The sequence below is a fragment of the Protomyctophum parallelum genome, assembly GCF_964188405.1.
Source record: "Protomyctophum parallelum genome assembly, chromosome: 13".
NCBI classification, from domain to species: Eukaryota; Metazoa; Chordata; class Actinopteri; order Myctophiformes; family Myctophidae; genus Protomyctophum; species Protomyctophum parallelum.
Window position 1 is genome coordinate 2,435,786 of NC_139708.1, and position 22,105 is coordinate 2,457,890.

General features: G+C 39.9%; 1 protein-coding gene across 1 annotated transcript in view; it reads left to right on the plus strand.

The window, feature by feature from the left end:
- Nucleotides 1-9,291: 9,291 nt before the first annotated feature.
- Nucleotides 9,292-22,105, plus strand: part of LOC310869633 (hemicentin-1-like) — a gene marked incomplete at its 3' end in the record, with an annotated part of 43,927 nt that continues 31,113 nt past the window's right edge. The window contains exons 1-6 of the mRNA XM_083780461.1: nucleotides 9,292-9,647; nucleotides 14,315-14,587; nucleotides 15,749-16,081; nucleotides 16,459-16,680; nucleotides 17,256-17,492; nucleotides 19,675-19,938. Of these exons, the coding sequence (XP_083636587.1) occupies nucleotides 9,593-9,647; nucleotides 14,315-14,587; nucleotides 15,749-16,081; nucleotides 16,459-16,680; nucleotides 17,256-17,492; nucleotides 19,675-19,938 (1,384 nt within the window). The 5' untranslated portion in view covers nucleotides 9,292-9,592. The remainder of the gene's footprint in view (nucleotides 9,648-14,314; nucleotides 14,588-15,748; nucleotides 16,082-16,458; nucleotides 16,681-17,255; nucleotides 17,493-19,674; nucleotides 19,939-22,105) is intronic.

Genomic DNA, 22,105 nt, shown 5'->3' on the forward strand with positions numbered 1-22,105 from the left:
GTGTAAATTTGTACGTCTCTAAATGTTATGATGAATTGAACAAGGTGGACCCTATTGTAAACAAGTGTTATGCTTTATGGTGTCGTCCACAGTTAACAGTTTTGTATTGCGCTGTGCTTGAAATGTACTGTTAAACTGTTAAAAATAATAATATAATTAATAATAATATCAATCAATCAATCAGTAAATCCACAACAGATATATTGTTGTAGCATGTTGTAGTAGCGTTGTGTGGTTCTTTCTCTGTATTCACAAATTGTGTTCCTTAATATTTCAATGCCTGTGTTTTCAACATGCAGTGAGGTGGAGTCATGGACTGGCCAGTGGCCACCAAAGCTGACGCGGGTTTCGTTCTGAACAAGCCAGCCAAGCGGCAAGCACAAGGTCACCTTATCAGCGTCCATTCACAGCATTATCTATTAGTCAGAGGCAGAACTCAGAGGTAGACCTGGGACCTGAGACAGATGACAGTGACACCACTCATGTACAGTGCAGAGTCACTGGAGAATAAATGAGTTGTACTTGAGCATGAAAGTTATTTGCTAGTTAATATGTGGCAAGATGAATGCAAATTCATTTTTGAAAGAAGGAATGTACTCTCTTCCAGTCCATCAGAAAAGTGGTCAAAGGCACTTTATTTCTCACTAAAAATAACTTGCTGCTTAGTTTGAATATGACTCATTTTGGCAAGTGACACTTTGAGAAGATTTGCGTCATCTTTTTTTTAATATATATACGGTACAGCAGTCTATTTATGATTGCCATTTAAGTATAACGTTTATCTTAAACTTAATAACTACTGAAAAATCACACAAAATTCACAATTCATAAAAATGCTATTCTGAGGTTGGTGTTGTCGTGGAATTCTGGATCAATCAGCAATATGAGGCAATAGGATATTCTAGATGTGATGGTTATGCTTTAATCATTAAAGTTTAATGTACATGATATCATGGGGATCAGGTCGGTGGTACGGTAGTTCTGCCGAGACGCACAGGGCTCAGACCTGCATAGTTATACTGTAGCTGCTTCAAGGACAAGCTGAACCATAGCAAGATATATGCTTTAACATAAACAATATAGTTATCAGGCCTATAGTGGAGACATCTAGGCTCTTACAGTCTACCAAATATCATTATCAAGATATTATCAAGTATTATATGTGATAAAATATAAAGGTTAGATAAGAAACCATAACAATATAGTAAAATGAATAATGATTCCACAGTGTTCTCAATTAGATTTCATAATTCATAATTCAGGTCCATTGTGCCATAAACTCCCATAAACTCCCATAAACTCCCACATGTATGCATGGGGCTGGGGGATTAGCCTATGGCACAGTGGACCTAAATACAAAATCTAAGTGAGAAGTTATGAGAACACCAACATCCGAATGGCATTTTGATGACGTGTGGTAAGTTTTGATTAATGAATCATCCTATCCTAATCAACATAGAAGCCACACATCACAAAAGCTGGTATGCTCCTTTAATGTTGTGCCTGGAATCCTTACTTTATGTACTTATCTAAGCAGTGGGCTCATCACATACTTTATGTACTTCTCTAAGCAGTGGGCTCATCACATTACTTTATGTACTTCTCTAAGCAGTGGGCTCATCACATACTTTATGTACTTATCTAAGCAGTGGGCTCATCACATACTTTATGTACTTCTCTAAGCAGTGGGCTCATCACATTACTTTATGTACTTCTCTAAGCAGTGGGCTCATCACATACTTTATGTACTTATCTAAGCAGTGGGCTCATCACATACTTTATGTACTTATCTAAGCAGTGGGCTCATCACATACTTTATGTACTTATCTAAGCAGTGGGCTCATCACATTACTTTATGTACTTCTCTAAGCAGTGGGCTCATCACATACTTTATGTACTTATCTAAGCAGTGGGCTCATCACATTACTTTATGTACTTATCTAAGCAGTGGGCTCATCACATTACTTTATGTACTTCTCTAAGCAGTGGGCTCATCACATACTTTATGTACTTATCTAAGCAGTGGGCTCATCACATTACTTTATGTACTTATCTAAGCAGTGGGCTCATCACATTACTTTATGTACTTCTCTAAGCAGTGGGCTCATCACATACTTTATGTACTTATCTAAGCAGTGGGCTCATCACATACTTTATGTACTTATCTAAGCAGTGGGCTCATCACATTACTTTATGTACTTATCTAAGCAGTGGGCTCATCACATTACTTTATGTACTTCTCTAAGCAGTGGGCTCATCACATTACTTTATGTACTTCTCTAAGCAGTGGGCTCATCACATACTTTATGTACTTATCTAAGCAGTGGGCTCATCACATTACTTTATGTACTTATCTAAGCAGTGGGCTCATCACATACTTTATGTACTTATCTAAGCAGTGGGCTCATCACATACTTTATGTACTTCTCTAAGCAGTGGGCTCATCACATACTTTATGTACTTATCTAAGCAGTGGGCTCATCACATACTTTATGTACTTATCTAAGCAGTGGGCTCATCACATACTTTATGTACTTATCTAAGCAGTGGGCTCATCACATACTTTATGTACTTATCTAAGCAGTGGGCTCATCACATTACTTTATGTACTTATCTAAGCAGTGGGCTCATCACATACTTTATGTACTTCTCTAAGCAGTGGGCTCATCACATACTTTATGTACTTATCTAAGCAGTGGGCTCATCACATACTTTCTGTACTTATCTAAGCAGTGGGCTCATCACATACTTTATGTACTTCTCTAAGCAGTGGGCTCATCACATTACTTTATGTACTTCTCTAAGCAGTGGGCTCATCACATTACTTTATGTACTTCTCTAAGCAGTGGGCTCATCACATTACTTTATGTACTTATCTAAGCAGTGGGCTCATCACATACTTTATGTACTTATCTAAGCAGTGGGCTCATCACATACTTTATGTACTTATCTAAGCAGTGGGCTCATCACATTACTTTATGTACTTATCTAAGCAGTGGGCTCATCACATACTTTATGTACTTATCTAAGCAGTGGGCTCATCACATACTTTATGTACTTCTCTAAGCAGTGGGCTCATCACATACTTTATGTACTTATCTAAGCAGTGGGCTCATCACATACTTTATGTACTTATCTAAGCAGTGGGCTCATCACATACTTTATGTACTTATCTAAGCAGTGGGCTCATCACATACTTTATGTACTTATCTAAGCAGTGGGCTCATCACATTACTTTATGTACTTCTCTAAGCAGTGGGCTCATCACATTACTTTATGTACTTCTCTAAGCAGTGGGCTCATCACATACTTTATGTACTTATCTAAGCAGTGGGCTCATCACATTACTTTATGTACTTATCTAAGCAGTGGGCTCATCACATTACTTTATGTACTTATCTAAGCAGTGGGCTCATCACATTACTTTATGTACTTATCTAAGCAGTGGGCTCATCACATACTTTATGTACTTCTCTAAGCAGTGGGCTCATCACATTACTTTATGTACTTCTCTAAGCAGTGGGCTCATCACATACTTTATGTACTTATCTAAGCAGTGGGCTCATCACATACTTTATGTACTTCTCTAAGCAGTGGGCTCATCACATACTTTATGTACTTATCTAAGCAGTGGGCTCATCACATACTTTATGTACTTATCTAAGCAGTGGGCTCATCACATACTTTATGTACTTATCTAAGCAGTGGGCTCATCACATACTTTATGTACTTATCTAAGCAGTGGGCTCATCACATACTTTATGTACTTATCTAAGCAGTGGGCTCATCACATACTTTATGTACTTATCTAAGCAGTGGGCTCATCACATTACTTTATGTACTTCTCTAAGCAGTGGGCTCATCACATTACTTTATGTACTTCTCTAAGCAGTGGGCTCATCACATACTTTATGTACTTATCTAAGCAGTGGGCTCATCACATTACTTTATGTACTTCTCTAAGCAGTGGGCTCATCACATACTTTATGTACTTCTCTAAGCAGTGGGCTCATCACATACTTTATGTACTTCTCTAAGCAGTGGGCTCATCACATTACTTTATGTACTTATCTAAGCAGTGGGCTCATCACATTACTTTATGTACTTATCTAAGCAGTGGGCTCATCACATACTTTATGTACTTATCTAAGCAGTGGGCTCATCACATACTTTATGTACTTATCTAAGCAGTGGGCTCATCACATTACTTTATGTACTTATCTAAGCAGTGGGCTCATCACATTACTTTATGTACTTATCTAAGCAGTGGGCTCATCACATACTTTATGTACTTATCTAAGCAGTGGGCTCATCACATACTTTATGTACTTATCTAAGCAGTGGGCTCATCACATACTTTATGTACTTATCTAAGCAGTGGGCTCATCACATACTTTATGTACTTATCTAAGCAGTGGGCTCATCACATTACTTTATGTACTTATCTAAGCAGTGGGCTCATCACATACTTTATGTACTTATCTAAGCAGTGGGCTCATCACATTACTTTATGTACTTATCTAAGCAGTGGGCTCATCACATACTTTATGTACTTATCTAAGCAGTGGGCTCATCACATTACTTTATGTACTTCTCTAAGCAGTGGGCTCATCACATTACTTTATGTACTTCTCTAAGCAGTGGGCTCATCACATACTTTATGTACTTATCTAAGCAGTGGGCTCATCACATTACTTTATGTACTTCTCTAAGCAGTGGGCTCATCACATACTTTATGTACTTCTCTAAGCAGTGGGCTCATCACATACTTTATGTACTTCTCTAAGCAGTGGGCTCATCACATTACTTTATGTACTTATCTAAGCAGTGGGCTCATCACATTACTTTATGTACTTATCTAAGCAGTGGGCTCATCACATACTTTATGTACTTATCTAAGCAGTGGGCTCATCACATACTTTATGTACTTATCTAAGCAGTGGGCTCATCACATTACTTTATGTACTTATCTAAGCAGTGGGCTCATCACATTACTTTATGTACTTATCTAAGCAGTGGGCTCATCACATACTTTATGTACTTATCTAAGCAGTGGGCTCATCACATACTTTATGTACTTATCTAAGCAGTGGGCTCATCACATACTTTATGTACTTATCTAAGCAGTGGGCTCATCACATACTTTATGTACTTATCTAAGCAGTGGGCTCATCACATTACTTTATGTACTTCTCTAAGCAGTGGGCTCATCACATTACTTTATGTACTTATCTAAGCAGTGGGCTCATCACATTACTTTATGTACTTATCTAAGCAGTGGGCTCATCACATACTTTATGTACTTATCTAAGCAGTGGGCTCATCACATACTTTATGTACTTATCTAAGCAGTGGGCTCATCACATTACTTTATGTACTTATCTAAGCAGTGGGCTCATCACATACTTTATGTACTTATCTAAGCAGTGGGCTCATCACATTACTTTATGTACTTATCTAAGCAGTGGGCTCATCACATACTTTATGTACTTATCTAAGCAGTGGGCTCATCACATTACTTTATGTACTTATCTAAGCAGTGGGCTCATCACATACTTTATGTACTTATCTAAGCAGTGGGCTCATCACATTACTTTATGTACTTATCTAAGCAGTGGGCTCATCACATTACTTTATGTACTTATCTAAGCAGTGGGCTCATCACATTACTTTATGTACTTATCTAAGCAGTGGGCTCATCACATACTTTATGTACTTATCTAAGCAGTGGGCTCATCACATACTTTATGTACTTATCTAAGCAGTGGGCTCATCACATTACTTTATGTACTTATCTAAGCAGTGGGCTCATCACATACTTTATGTACTTATCTAAGCAGTGGGCTCATCACATACTTTATGTACTTATCTAAGCAGTGGGCTCATCACATTACTTTATGTACTTATCTAAGCAGTGGGCTCATCACATACTTTATGTACTTATCTAAGCAGTGGGCTCATCACATACTTTATGTACTTATCTAAGCAGTGGGCTCATCACATTACTTTATGTACTTATCTAAGCAGTGGGCTCATCACATTACTTTATGTACTTATCTAAGCAGTGGGCTCATCACATACTTTATGTACTTATCTAAGCAGTGGGCTCATCACATACTTTATGTACTTATCTAAGCAGTGGGCTCATCACATACTTTATGTACTTATCTAAGCAGTGGGCTCATCACATACTTTATGTACTTATCTAAGCAGTGGGCTCATCACATACTTTATGTACTTATCTAAGCAGTGGGCTCATCACATTACTTTATGTACTTCTCTAAGCAGTGGGCTCATCACATTACTTTATGTACTTCTCTAAGCAGTGGGCTCATCACATTACTTTATGTACTTATCTAAGCAGTGGGCTCATCACATTACTTTATGTACTTCTCTAAGCAGTGGGCTCATCACATTACTTTATGTACTTCTCTAAGCAGTGGGCTCATCACATTACTTTATGTACTTCTCTAAGCAGTGGGCTCATCACATTACTTTATGTACTTATCTAAGCAGTGGGCTCATCACATACTTTATGTACTTATCTAAGCAGTGGGCTCATCACATTACTTTATGTACTTATCTAAGCAGTGGGCTCATCACATTACTTTATGTACTTCTCTAAGCAGTGGGCTCATCACATTACTTTATGTACTTATCTAAGCAGTGGGCTCATCACATTACTTTATGTACTTATCTAAGCAGTGGGCTCATCACATTACTTTATGTACTTCTCTAAGCAGTGGGCTCATCACATTACTTTATGTACTTCTCTAAGCAGTGGGCTCATCACATTACTTTATGTACTTATCTAAGCAGTGGGCTCATCACATTACTTTATGTACTTATCTAAGCAGTGGGCTCATCACATTACTTTATGTACTTATCTAAGCAGTGGGCTCATCACATTACTTTATGTACTTATCTAAGCAGTGGGCTCATCACATTACTTTATGTACTTCTCTAAGCAGTGGGCTCATCACATACTTTATGTACTTATCTAAGCAGTGGGCTCATCACATTACTTTATGTACTTCTCTAAGCAGTGGGCTCATCACATACTTTATGTACTTATCTAAGCAGTGGGCTCAGTCATCACATTCCAGTCTTTTTTTCTTCTCTTCATTGTCCTTTGTGCGCTCACTGCATGTGCACATCATCAAGAGCAGTGTAAAAGGGAACAGCATTTTACCCTTTGGTTTATATGACTCAATAAATACCCCTAAAGCTAATGGTGTTAGCATTATGTCATGCTTTAGCTATTGAAAAATAGCAGATCTACAAGCTCGGTGGCCCGCTACGAGCTTGTAGGTCTGCTATTTTAGAAGAATCGAAGAACGACTGACATAGAAAATTGTCAGGATGTAGAAGACATTTTTAGAATCTGATCTCGGGTCAGGTCAGAATGGGTTAAGGGGTTTTGTAGTGAATCATACAGTATGTCATATGGAGGTTGCTTTCGTTTCCATTTTCCATTCAATCAGTTCCTTGAAAACATTTCTTTGGGTTTCATCGTGCATGGTTTTCTTTCATCACAGTCTGGCATTATACTGTTAGACATCCAACAGAGATTGAGACGTGGAGAAAGTGGAAATGATAACGATCAGAGTCTAGGACGGGCATCGTTTTGAGAGTGAGGGGATATGCACAATTTTGTTTTGTTTGGAAGCACTCTGCTTACTTTTCTGGGCCTTTAATCCACGTCGCCAGGAAACACATGGCCCTTAATGCTCAGATCAAAGTGTGTGTGTGAAACACACAAATGAAACCCTTCTCTTGTCATGCGAGTCGGGGTGTGCATGGATTCTCTGTTGCAAATGCAGAGGGAAAGTAGGACATGCCACACCTCCATGTTGTTATACTCTGGTGAATAGGGAGTGTTTTCAGGACATGATTGGAATCCAAATGCTTGTTTTCTTGACACAACCCCACTGATTCATGGAGTCCACCAACACACACCTACTGCTCTTCTACTGATTAAACTCCCTGTGCTGATATTTATTTTTAATAACCCTTGACCATAACCCAGATTAAAGACAACAAAGGGCGCGCAGCTGTACATTCTCAGAAATCTTGGTCTTCTCTGTATACAAAATTGCTTCGTGGTTGATCACACACAGATAACACAAATGTGTTAATTTAACACTGAGAGTATAAAGATTTAACAATTTGGACAATTAAATCATCACATCAACAACAAAAAGGGAATAAAAAAAACAAAACAAGCAAACTGATTCTTATACAAATTGCCTATACAATTCTGTCACTTTCATTCTGCCGGGTTTTGAAAGGTTTTGTTGTCCTATATAGTGACTCTGCATTCAGATGTGTAGGCCTATGGCTGGTGCCATAGGCCAGTGGTTCTCAACCTGTGGGTCAGGACTCAGGACCCCCAAGAAAGAAAGAAAAAGAAAAGGGATTAAATGGAAAAAACAACAAAAAAGACCATTACTGCATCAAAAGTAATCAACACAAAATATAATAAATAAAATAAAATACACACCTCACGACAAAGGCATTGTGAGCTTATAGATTGGCTAGTTTCACAATATTTAAATGCGGAACTGAGTCACTTGACTCACTTTGACATACCGTTTGCCACAGTTCTATCATGATTATACTCCGTCATATTATGATGGCGAAGCATGCCAAAAATAGCCAATGACACAAAGGCCTACTAGAAATCTGTCCTTGATAACTCAGAACTCTGGAAATTCCAAAACATTCCAAAGCACTCATGACCTCAGTGAATAATAGCAGTTGAGCTTACACAAATATCCTAATTTATTTGATATGAGAAGAGAGCCAACACAAAACAATATGAAATATCAATGATATACTTTCTTTAACCTAAGGAATTCTATGACTGCAAAAATCTATTGCACTGTATGTGGTCCCACTGATGTCTCTGACATGCTTATCTAAGCTTATAACCCAAAAATGTATTTCATCCCTCATGAAGGTTGAAGTTAAGCAAATATGATCGCTGAATTGAGTGAGTATAGCCTATAATCTTATCCGACTTTGCTTACTGAATAATAAAACTAAATATGGCAAAAAATTTAGCAGCAAAATAGCATTTTTCATTGGAGAGTAGGAGTAAATATAATGCATGGTTGACCTCAAGTGTGGGCATAATGATATGAGCAGCATGAATCTCAGAAAAACATGAGCACTTGTATATTGTCATCTTAGTAAAAGGATCATGCTATGCTACCCTCGGATAACTGGACGTGGAGACTTTATTGAAACTTTAGACTAGAGAGACAGAGATGGGTGCAGAGAGGAGGAGTGGGGGCGGAGAGAGAAAGAGAGAGGGCGAGGAGGCGGTTTACATTATATAGTCTACTCTGTTTGATGATGCGTGACTTGCGTGTACTACTGCTGTGGGGGTATTCCAGTGAGTGAACCACGTGTTTTACCGTTAGAGAGTTGTAGGTAGTCTGGTCGGTGACGCGAGGTTAGTAGATAGGCTCATAGGCGAGCTTAACTTCAGGAGAGCGAAGCGAAGGGGCGCTCAGTTGGACTTTAAAGGCATCACTTTGCTGTGTCACTTTGCTTTGTCTGTTGTTTCAAGGACTTGTTTGAACAAATGAGTGGAATTACATTTATAAGACTGTGTGTGGGTTTTCTCCTCGGTGCGACAGGTATGTTTAATGTCCAATTCATTCATTTTCGGATTGCTTGCATGTTCTTCTCTTTGTGATCTATTTGTTTGACTATAACCGTCCACACATTATTAATTATAGTACATTACATTGTATTACATTGCATTTTTATTGTATCATATTATATTACATTATAGCCTATTATATTGACCTAACATTCTGACTGTTAGTTTGTTTCAAAAACGATTGTCAACAAAACAACATCATACACAGTGGTAGGCCTACGGGAAAAATTAAATACACTACACTGTGTAGGCTACTTTATCAAAGAAGTGTATGTTTTAGCAAGTTTAGCTTGAAGCTTTAGGGAACTTTTGAAATACCCATGTGTTGTTTTAACCAGAAGAGGGCGGTATTGTAGTGAAAATGCGTAGATTTATCTGGTTTGTAGCAAAATAAACATTTGGCTTTTTCGTTCACCTTCATTGTAAATAGGCTACTTTTACACGTTAAAGTAGCCCTACTGCATACAGAATCTTAAGTGTGAGAAAGGTATGTGCACTCCCACAAAAAGTAGTAGGCCTAGTATACTAGGCTAAACGTAAAAAAATGATTTCTCATAGTCATAGGCTAATGCACATTTCAGAATATTTGTTTAGACTATAATGAGTTGAGACGAAAAATGTGATCATTAGGCTACTTAAATAAGAACGAGAATCAACTGTATTGTCACATCAGGGTCTTTTAAAGACTCTTTGGTCTCTTTAGGCCTATTATTTATTTATTAGATGTAGTTGTAGGCCTATCATCATTTGTATTAATGATTTATAGGCCTCTCTGCAAAGTGGGCTGAAAGCTGTCAAATGTGGAGTGGAGTAAAAAAAACTACAATATTTGCCACCGAGAAAGAAGTAGAATAAAGTATAACTTCTTTAATTTACTCAAGTAAAGTAAAGGTAGGCCTACCTCACAATTGTAGCCTACTTAAGTAGGCCTACAGTAAAGCTACTTGAGTAAATACTTGTAATGAATGTTGCAGGCTACAAGGCCACCTGTTGTTGACTGACTGTCTCAACTGGTCTAAACATTCATTAAAACAAAATATGTGCTATTTGCACCTGACCATATGGTGGTGTTGGTGACCTCAAAGGTTCTCAAAGTGGGGTCCAGGAACCTCCGGGCGTCGGACCATGGGAGGGCTTCCAGGGAGTCCTCTGCAAAAGCAGTTAATATAGAATCACAATCTTTTTAACCACTTTATCCAATATGTTGGCTATTCAAAAATATCAGATCTACAAGCTCAAAGCATGCCACTTTGTTCCATGCTGCGAGCGTGTACATCTGCAATTTGTTAAAAAAATATTGATGTTTGACACAAAACATTTTCAGATGGGGGTGTGTGGCCAAATATATAGGCCTATCAATTATCATCAGGTCCTTGACGTGAAAAAAGTTTGAGAACTACTGCTATAGTGTACACACAAGTCTCAGATGGATTGGACCGTTGTATGAAATGAGTACGTGTATATGTTGTATGTGTATGGCATGTTACTTGCCTATACAAAAAGTAATTCCTGTTTGGTTTACATATTGTTTGACTCAACTTTATCAAGATTGGCAATCCTTCTGCAAGCATATCCAATCAATAGCATGGATGCAGCCAACCATGTTCCTTCCATTTATTGATTGACGATTCCACTCTCGGCTTGAATATAATTCTAAAGCCTATTTTATTTGTATTTCCACCAATGATATGGAAAAAACTGAGATCCTGTAGGTCAGTGGTTCCCAAACTGGGGGTCGAGACCCCCAAGGGGGTCCCCAGATGATTAGCTTAAACAGGGTATAGCCTACAGGGCATCTGCACATTTCTAATGCGACAATTTAAGGACTTTTACGATCTTTTTAATACTAAATTGGCCAAAGTTTCAAATATTCCGTAAGAATTAGGCAAACATTGTGGAAATGAGCTTGTAGATCGGCTATTTCCAAATAACACATTTAGATTTAGATGTATTTTGATGCAACACATTTTGCTGGGGACCCCCTGGAGGACGACTGGAGGGTCCTTGAGGGACCACCAAATTCGTGACTTCTGATTACCCATGGACCAATATTAAAAAAATACTGTAAGAATACTATAGATTATTTGGTGTACTTTCAAAGACCGAAACAGTCAATTTCAGTACAAATGCAGTAAAGATGAATTTATACATTGTTGTACAAATAGTGTTCCTCAGTGTTCAGTCTGTTCACTCATCAAGGTAACACTGAAACAACCATTATAATAAGTCTTTGTTATTTGATTATCGTTACAAAACATACAGTAACCACTTCAGCCCTATATATATTTTGGCCATTTGAAAATAGCCGAGCTTGTAGATCTTCTATTTTCCAAAGTTTTCTATACATTTGAAATTTTTAAATGAGACATTCTGCACAATGAGTACTTTTACTTTTGCTACTTTAAGACATTTAGATGGGGGTGCAATTTTGCCAGCCGTACTAGACGTGCTTTGTATATATCAACATATGTTTATTCAGAGAACTGTTAGGATTTAGAACGCATCTGTAGAATTCATTACTTATACACTTACATTAGGCTATATTTTAGTTTACCGTATTGAATTTCATAATACATTTCCTTAGAATCTATGTATGTATTCATGGTATTACATCTTTAGGTTATTTCCATGTTGTGTAATGTATATGTTGTCACTGCCAGTAATAGAGAACATATATACTGCAGTCTGAGCTATACCACTGCTTTTCAAAAGGAGTATTATTTAGGTTATTTCCAGAGAAAGCTTTGTGTAACATCTTGCGACAGAAGTACATCTTGTGTAATGTATAGTCACTAATATGTTGTCACTGCCAGTAATAGAGAACATATTCTGAGCTATACCACTGCTTTTCAAAAGCAGAGGGTCAATAAGAGAGAATCGTAAGTTTAGCAGAATGTAGAAAGTAGAATGATTTGGTTCCATGTACAGGTATAGGCTAAATTTGAAATGTGTGGCATGGGATTATAAATGGATTGATAACGCGCAGAAAGCTAGTGCTACCACCTCTGCAATGCTATCACATATTTTCTAGCACTGTGGGGTACAATTATCCCCCCCCTCAAATCTAGAAGGGTTAGCTAGGCACTTTCATTGGCTGATATTCATCTTCAAATGCATTCACTTTAACTACCCTGAATATTTAAAACAGTATCTGCATCCCTTTAGCTCACCATATAATCTGAGGAACACAGAGTATGCCTACCTCATTGTCTCCACCAACATCAACAATCTACCTGTCCATATTCGTTCAATAACATCTTTTCATTTGTTTATAACTGTGCTGTCCTCTCATCTTGAGACTACCGGTTCATGTTTTCACTAATCATTACTATAGCAGATCCATGATGCAATGATCCATGTGTTATGTCTACGTTATGTCCATGTTATGTGAAATGTTGTCTTGTTGCAGTTTTTGTTATGTTGTTTGTTTCTTGTTTATCTAGGAATTGTATTGTTTTGTCTTGTTTTGTTTTGTCTGGTTGAATTGTTTGTAAATAAAGTGTCTTTACGTATGAAGTGTATTCTGTGAATTGCGGAGCCCCTTGAAAACGAGGGATTGTTCCTAATAAAGACATTTCAGACAACATTAGAAAAGACGTCGGCCGACGTGCTTTCAAATACAAAGCTATGGATGACTGGAACAATCTCCCCACTTCTCTTAGATCCATTAACTCCCTCAATAAAGTCTCTATCCTTACTTATCCTCAAATACCCTGCTCCTGCTTCTGATGTGCCTCAGTTTGTTTCTCACATACAAACCTGCAAATATACTGTAACTTGACATCTATGCATGTGCACGTTTGTAGTTATGTTATGTGTACTTATTTCATGTCGTTAATGCATTTTACTGCATGTGCATACAGTATATGTAACAGTCTGTTTTTGATTTGATCTCAGATTTTTGATGTTCATTATATGAGTACTATGATGCATTAAGTGCCTTATTCTCTGGGTGATTAGGTGGGGTGGGAGCGGCCAGCTTGGGAGAGCTTTCTGTTTTATTTTGTTATGTATGCATGGATGTATTTGTTGTAACGTTTTTTGTCTACTGTATTGCTCTGTATTTGCTGTATGTTGCTGGACCCCCTCGGAAACGAGATGATACATCTCAAGGGTATATCCTTTTCTCAATAAAGGTTCATATATACATTGACAATGAAGGGAAAACCTACGTCATAATGTACCTCATTACGTCATATTGTCTCTTTATTGTTAATGGCGTTTAATGTTTGTGTTGGCGCCGTTTGTTTTACATCACCATTACATCACCTAATCAACATGAGTTAGACTTTAATATATTAGCGCCCCTCACTTCACACGGGTGTGATTCACTGTACTGTAGTCGTGTACTGTACTGTACTCGGACAGACCCAGGGACACACATAGCTGTCTATAGGAGTGGTTACACCACTCAAAAAGGTGTAATGCTTTATCAGTGTGTCGTCCACAGTAACAGTCTTTGTAATGAGTTGTGCTTTCATGTGAAATGTACCCATTCTGCAAACTGTTAATAAATACTTCAATCAATCAATCAATGAATTCCGGACTTTTACTTGTAATGGAGTAATTCTATATTGCAGTGTCGATACTGCCACTGAACGCAAACAATAATAAGTCTTTGTATTATCATTGGCTGTGTAGGAGTCCATGCCTCCTGTCCTATCGAGCTGAACCCTCCCAGTGTTGTGGTGAGATATGGAGAGGCCGTCTCGGCTAACTGCACCACCTCAGAAACCAAACATGACGGCTTGGGTTGGGAGTCTAAATCCGGGAACAATGAACCAGTGTACGACGTCACCAGTGTTGTCTGGGATGTGGCAAATCTACAAGATTGGGATGCCAGTCCAATATGCTACCTCACCGTCATAGATGGAGAAGAACCGTGTCTCAAGACATTACCAGTCGTCGTTTACAGTAAGTCTTGTAGGCCATAAATGGCCTACTAGTGTGCAAGCAGAGCGTGCAAGTACTGTAGACCGCTACAAACTTTCAAATCTCAGCCTCTCTGTGAAAGAACGTTTGCAATATTGAATTATTAGGTTTATAGCTATTTGCTACGTACCTTGCTTTTGGAGGAGAAAAAGTAGTATTTTGAAGTATGGTAATGATTACTTATGCCTGTTATGGCAGTGGTGTCAAATGACATACATGTATACATAGGGGCATTACCTTTAGTCCACCCAACACTGAAACATATTCAGCACGTCATATGCTCATATGTCTATATAATGTGTATATGTCTATCTGTATGTATATGTCATTTCTGAATGATTAGTGGTATAATGTGGTTACTCGGGTGGTTTGATGCGTATGTCCCTTTTTTAATCCACCTGACACTGAAACATATCATCATTACGTCACTATCGTAATTATACCCTGGCATTGGTACATAATCTTCATCACGTCATGAGACATCCGCGGAAAACATACCTGCACGGTCAGCTTCCGTATGTCCGGGGCCAGCATATGACGTCATATCATATGCATTCTAAGGGACATTGGTACATATCTTCATCACGTCATGGGACATATGCTTCGTAGCATGGCGGAAAACATACCTGCACAGTCAGCTTCGTGCCAGCATATGACGTCATATCATATGCTGCTAAGGGACATACGCATCGTAGCACCTGACTGATAACATTACTTGCACGCTCTGCTTGCGCAAGTAATATAGGCTAAAAGATACAAACTAGACAAAAATATTAGGGAGACACTATAGTGGAAAAGCGTAAAAACGTATGGTTGCGCTCTGAAAGTAGCAGATCTACAAGTACACCGCATGCAACCAACTGAATCAAGTGTAAAATCAGGAATTACGACGCCATCAAGGCATGCAAAAATCTATTTTTGACGACAAAATCAACTGTAGATTTAGTCGATTAAAATCTTATGATATTTAGTCGACTAAAACTAGACTAAAACTAAAGCATTTCAGATTAATAAAATATGACTAAAACGACATCAAAAGTTGCTGTCAAAATTAACACTGGATTGTATTGTCTTTGCACAGCACAGAATGAGACTTATTATATGTAGGCTCTACCACAGTTTCTCATATTTGATGTCTTACAGCCTTTCCAGACAGCATCAGCATCAGCTCAAATGCAGACTCTGCTGTGATGTCTGAGGGGGAGCAATACACCATCACGTGTGACATCCCTCGCATAGCTCCTGTTCAACATCTCACTGTGACGTGGTACAAAGGAAATGACACCAAACTCAGCACGCAATCTTTTGCTGATCTCACCAGCCTAAAAAACCAGACTGTGGTCGCTAATTTCACCTTTCACGCCAGTAGAGGGTATGATGGAGCCCGTTTCAGATGTGAGGCTTCTTTGAACCTAGGACCAGTAGGAGGACCTCAGCTTTCTATCTTTTCAGAGGAGTATCCGATTAAGGTTCACTGTAAGTATATCACATTTTTGTGTTGCTTCGTACACAGTGTTGCTTCGTAATGCTTTGTAATGACTTATCTCTGACATTTGAACCTCTTGAATTCAGTGGTATAAAAGTCAGAGTTTGGATAAAGCTTACACTGTTAACAACTACTATTAAATAGTAGTTAGTAACCCAGAACAAGTTGCTACTTCTAGAAATTGTTCAGTAATCTTTCTTGGACCACACAGCTGTTATAAGACCAAACAGACAGCTGGTGGCACATAGTACCAGAACAACCCCCCATCAACCCCCCACCTGTCTGTTTTTTGTTTTCTTCTTTTCATGCAATACTTTTCTGCAAAGAATTTGGAATAATTTGTTGCAAAATGTTCCACTCTCTTTAGATGGACCAGACATAGCATGTTCTAACATGCTAATATCGGAGGGTCAGAATTTGGAGGACCAGTGCTCTGTGACAGGAAATCCGTCTCCAAACATCACATGGTTTAAAGATGGACATCCCATCGATCAAGCAGTCGCTCTGTCGAGGCACAATGCAGGCCTCTACACCATTGAAGCTAAAGGCCATGTCAATACCAACAGAACTGTGCATGTCTTAATTATGTGTAAGTCTCACATTCAGCCTTCATTACATTCCCATCAAGACTGGGAAAGCATCTATGTCATTTTAGATTTTAGCCATATTTTATACTTTGTGCTATTCAAAAATAGTAGATCTACAAGCTCATAATGCCACACTATGAGCTTGTAGATCTGCTTTATATCGAAAATGTGTGCAAATATTTTAACATACTTTGTATTTTATGCAAACATATTTAACTCAAATATTTGCTTCTGAAGATTCCCTGGAACTAAATATTTTGAGATGGGGGTCTCCGAACAAATACATAGGCCTGGGGGTCCTTCACACGAAAAAGTTTGAGCACCACTGAAAACACAAGTTTCAGAAAACTGTTACGATTTAGAAGGCATTTGTAGAATCATCACTAGAGCTGCAATCCGGAACTTACTTTAATGAATAAAGCAAGATATAGCCCTATAGGTCGCTACCCCCTCCTATACACAGCTTTGTGTGTTTGTAGCACGGAATGTGATGATTTGATTGGCTGATTGATGATAAGAGCGCCCGTGGCCCCTCACTTCACACAAGTGTGATTTTTTCTTCATGGATTGCTTTCAGATGGACCAGAGATACATTGTCCCAGCACCTACATGGGTGTTGAATATGCTCCCATCAACATCAGCTGTAGGCTTATTGGATACCCGCCACCTTCTAGAACTACATACAGAGACAGAGACGGGGAAGAAGTCGGGTCCCTCCCAGAGAACCCATCGAGACACGACGCAGGACTCTACACCATAATAGCTTCAAACGGATATTCCAATGTCAGTCACAACTTGAGGATTGATGTCTCATGTAAGTTACTGCATATCACTGAAAAATCTCAAAATGTACTGATGAATACATTGCATTGTGTGTGTGTGTGGGGGGGGGGTATCCACTTTCAATGTAGACATGTCATTTTAGGTGAAAATTGGCACTTAAAATAGAGAAAATAGCAGATATAGATGGTCTATTTTTGCTATTCCTCATTATGACAAAGTAACCTTGTATCTCCAAATTTCAACTTTTAGTTTTTTCATAATTGAAGGTCCTATACAGTGTTACACTGTGACTGTGAGCTATTTTTGCCACTGTCACTTTAATGTGAAAGTGTGTACGCACGTGGGTTTGTTTATAAATATTGAACCAATGAAAAGTATTTATTAACAAGAGCTTGTGACTAAATTTGTGACTAAATAATAACTACATTGGATAAAGTAGAGCGTTTCTTCCATTTTCTTGAAAGTAACAGTTTTGGACACATATATATATTGTGAGACCTGTGTGGTCACCAACAGGTGGGACAAGGGATTGCAGCACTTCAAAACGGCTTATTTATTATAGAACAGTAAATAAGCTGGACAAACAGTACAATAGAAAAACCCCACGTAGGTTTTTCAGGGTAAATTATATTCCATATAGTATTATTGCTTTCACAGGCGTCCTCTCACTGCCTGCAGAAGGATGAGAATAGAATTAGTATCAATTCAGTTCATACAGTTTCCTCTAGCTCTTCTCCTCACTGGAGGGCTTTGTTTCTCATAATCAATGATAAGACAGTCTCTGGTAGCTCTTCTCCTCACTGGAGGGCTTTGGGTTAACAGATAAGCGATATACAGTTGACGTCGATGCCTTGCTTCGTGATGTCATCAGTCTTTATCTTTAACGGTAGCGGGTATAGAGCGTCAGCCTTCAAGCCGATCCGGCGTCTATAATGAGCGCCTGTTTGCTAGACAGGCCTCAATGCAATGTCTCAGAATTATATAAAGAATTAATAGGTTTCTTTTCCGACCTGGTTATCTGTAGTTTCCTCGTCCTCGTCGCTGTGGCGGGGTAGCCTCCTTCCTGCAGCGCGGTCCGTGGAAACTGGAATTCCTGTTCTGTATGCCAGACAGAACTCAATGTTATAGAAAGAATTATAGGCTTCTTCCCGACCTGGTTATCTGTAGTTCTCACGTCGCCGTCATTGGCGGGGCTGGCTTCGTCCTGGAGCCCGATACATGAGAACTCGATCCTCCGTCCTGTATGCCTGACAGAACTCAATGTTATATAAAGAATTAATAGGTTTCCTTCCGACCTTATTATCTGTGGTTCTCACGTCGCCGTCGTTGGCGGGGCTGGCTTCGTCCCGGAGCCCGATACATGAGAACTCGATCCTCCGTCCTGTATGCCTGACAGAACTCAATGTTATATAAAGAATTAATAGGTTTCCTTCCGACCTTATTATCTGTGGTTCTCACGTCGCCGTCGTTGGCGGGGCTGGCTTCGTCCCGGAGCCCGATACATGAGAACTCGAACTCAATGTTATAGAAAGAATTAATATGTTTCTTTCCGACCTTATTCTCTGTGGTTCTCACGTCGCCGTCGCTGGCGGGGCTGCCTTCCTCCCGCAGCCCGATACGTGAGAACCGGAACGCCTGTTCCTATATTTCCTTGATACAGTCCCGTGGATTCTGTCCCGCGGACATAACCCTGGACTGATCCTGTATGTCCTTCATCCAGTCCCGTGGATTGTGTCCCTCGGACATAATCCTAGACGGATCCTATAAAGCCTGTGACGAGAGGAGAGTGACAGTTTAAGACATGCAGAGCCATACACATGATTGTGTGTGTTTGGTGGAAGTGTGTGTGTGTCTGCTTACCCCCCGCCGGCGTGCTTGTGCGTGCCTCCTTGAGCGTGTGTGTGAACCAGCCGCTGCCAGACGCAGACTGATTCTGCCTTTTATATGACGTGTGTAGCCGCTAGCTGATTTGGGTGCGGTCCGTCAATCAGCTCAATCTGGCGGAGGAGGGCGTTCCTAACGGCCCGAGGCGTCTTCTGTCTGACAGCGTGCCTGGTTGCCCTGGCAACGCACTTACCATCGCGGGGGTCGCTCACCAGACCCCACAATATATTTAATATATATACAATGTTTCCACCTGACAGTGACGATATGACATTTCATTTTAGATCTAACATGCCATGTATCATGTATCATGTATCATGTACCTCCAGATCCACCATCAGCAATCGTTGAGCTTGAGGACGATGAAGTTGACGTTGGTTCTTCTGTGGAGCTGAAGTGCGTCTCCAACAGCAACCCACGGCCTGAATATTCCTGGATTTATTTCCGGGCTGCCAATGTGGAGGTGAAAAATGAAGATTATGTGTCCATTCTCCTCATCCACAATGCCACTTCCAACAACATGGGGTCCTACACATGCACTGCCTGGAACACCAGAGGAAATGTCTCTAGAACAGCCAGAGTCACAGTTAAAGGTAAGGATCAGGTCCTTGTGTAGACTACAGCACTGGTTGTACTGATTGGGTTGTCATTTAGGGATGTCGGATTGGACTTGAGGATAAAAAGTGAGGACGCCAATTGTGATTGGCCGGAATGTGATGATGTATGTGATGTATGATGATAAGAGCGCCCCTCACTAGTCACTTCACACGGGAGTGATTTATTTGCTCCCGATCCGATTACGATCATTTGAAAATGAGGTGAGCGGCGGCAGTGGGTCAGGCTCCCCCAGAGTTAGTGTCCAAGTGTCCTTGAGCAAGCCTATGAACCCCTAATTGCTTGTGGTGAGCAGGTTGGGGTTTCCTCCGCCACCGGTGTATGAATGTGTGTGTGTGAAGAATGTAATGCACAATCTATGTAAAGCGCCTTGGATAAAGGCGAAATTAAAAAGGCTGTGAATCACTGGTTAGACAGGTACCATATAGGACAGTGCATGGTTCCCAAACTTTTTCATGTCAAGGACCCCCAAATCAACATTTATTAGGCCACCGACGGTCCGACCCCCCATTTGAAAACATATGCCAGTGACCCCGATAAGGGAGGAGTTTTACGGCTCTAGCAGTGATTCCGAAACATTAATTTCATGGACCACCCCCCCCAGTTTCACACGCATTATGCTACGGACCCCCAATTTAATGGCATAACTATCTCTGGTACCCCAATTTATATTGTAAAACCACTGTTAATTTAACTCTGAGAGTGTACAAATGGAACCAAATGGACCCGTTAGGGGAACTCTCAGAGTTACAGACCCATAAGGGTCCATTTGGTTCCTAACTATATATCTCTAATTGAGCTAGGTACCCCCTAACCTGACGCTGCCAGATGAGGGCGGTATTGGGTAACCATGTTCCCCAACACAGCACTCAATAAGCTGTGAAACAAATTTGTGTAGCAAGCTTCTTGGATCTGGCAGCGTCAGGTTAGGTACCCCCTGGAACTCCCTCAAGTACCCCTATGGGTTCCCGGACCCCACTTTGGGAACCACTGCCATAGGATACACATTCTGATTTTACACCACAATGTAGGCTATGTTGTGGCAGTTCATATAAGCATAGAATATTGCCTGAGCTATATTGTTTCCATAAAGTAAACTAATTTAGAATTTACGGTTATTTGGCAGTTTTCTCCCGTTAAGATTTGTATTAAACCATCATTCTAAGAGCACCACTAAAAAAAAACAAAAAACATGACACACTGCGTAGGCATACTGTAACAGGCTTTTACATTTATAGATACAGGCGGTGTCTGCACTCTGCAGCCTAGTGGGGGAGGGTTCTTTCCTTCCTCTCCTTTACTCCTATGATATTTAGCTGGAAGTCGTGTAATAGACTCAGTAGCTGCCTGCCTGGCTGCCTGCTTCCCAAGGCAAACGGCTCTGAGTCTGCGGCCAGCAGTGAACTTCCCAAGGCAAACGGCTCTGAGTCTGCGGCCAGCAGTGAACTTAAAGCAAAGGAAAACTTTTGTTCAAGCGGAACATAACGGGAGGGGGCGGCAGCTTTTCAACGCGTCGGAAAACCCTCTTCTTCTAAAATCTAAATGGAGGATTTGCACTCTGTTCAGTCTGTTGCTCTTCTCTCAGTCGTTTTGATTTTGGAGTTGCTGTCGCTTTCAAACGGGTCAGAAACAAGTAAGTGAAAGTGGGCCAATTACTGAGATCACGTTTCCCTTGTTTTGGTTGAAAAGTCATTACGGTAGTTAGAAAGAAGGGTGACGGTGTGTCGCGTGCCGAAAATAGCCAATGAATCTACGATCTCACAACGCGTCGCATAGCAACGCGTTGTGAGTGAGCTTGTAGATCGGCTGGCATAATAAAATAAATAACCTAAAGGAGAAAGTCTTTGTTCATCATCATCAAGCACCCACTTTCATGAGTGAGTGTGTGTGTGTGTGTGTGTGTGTGTGTGTGTGTGTGTGTGTGTGTGTGTGCGCGCCGTGCGCGTGGGTGGGTGGGTGGGGGTATATCCTTCCTGATCCTGAGCCCTTTTCCTGTATTCTTAGTCTACTGAGTCACAGCCTTTGTTTTAAGTGACCTAACCATTGTATCTCAGCTTTGAACATGGGAGTGTTGTTGTGTAGACATGGAAAGCGAGAGAATATATAGGGAAAGGAATGCAATGACAGTTTCCGCCTCACTTTTAA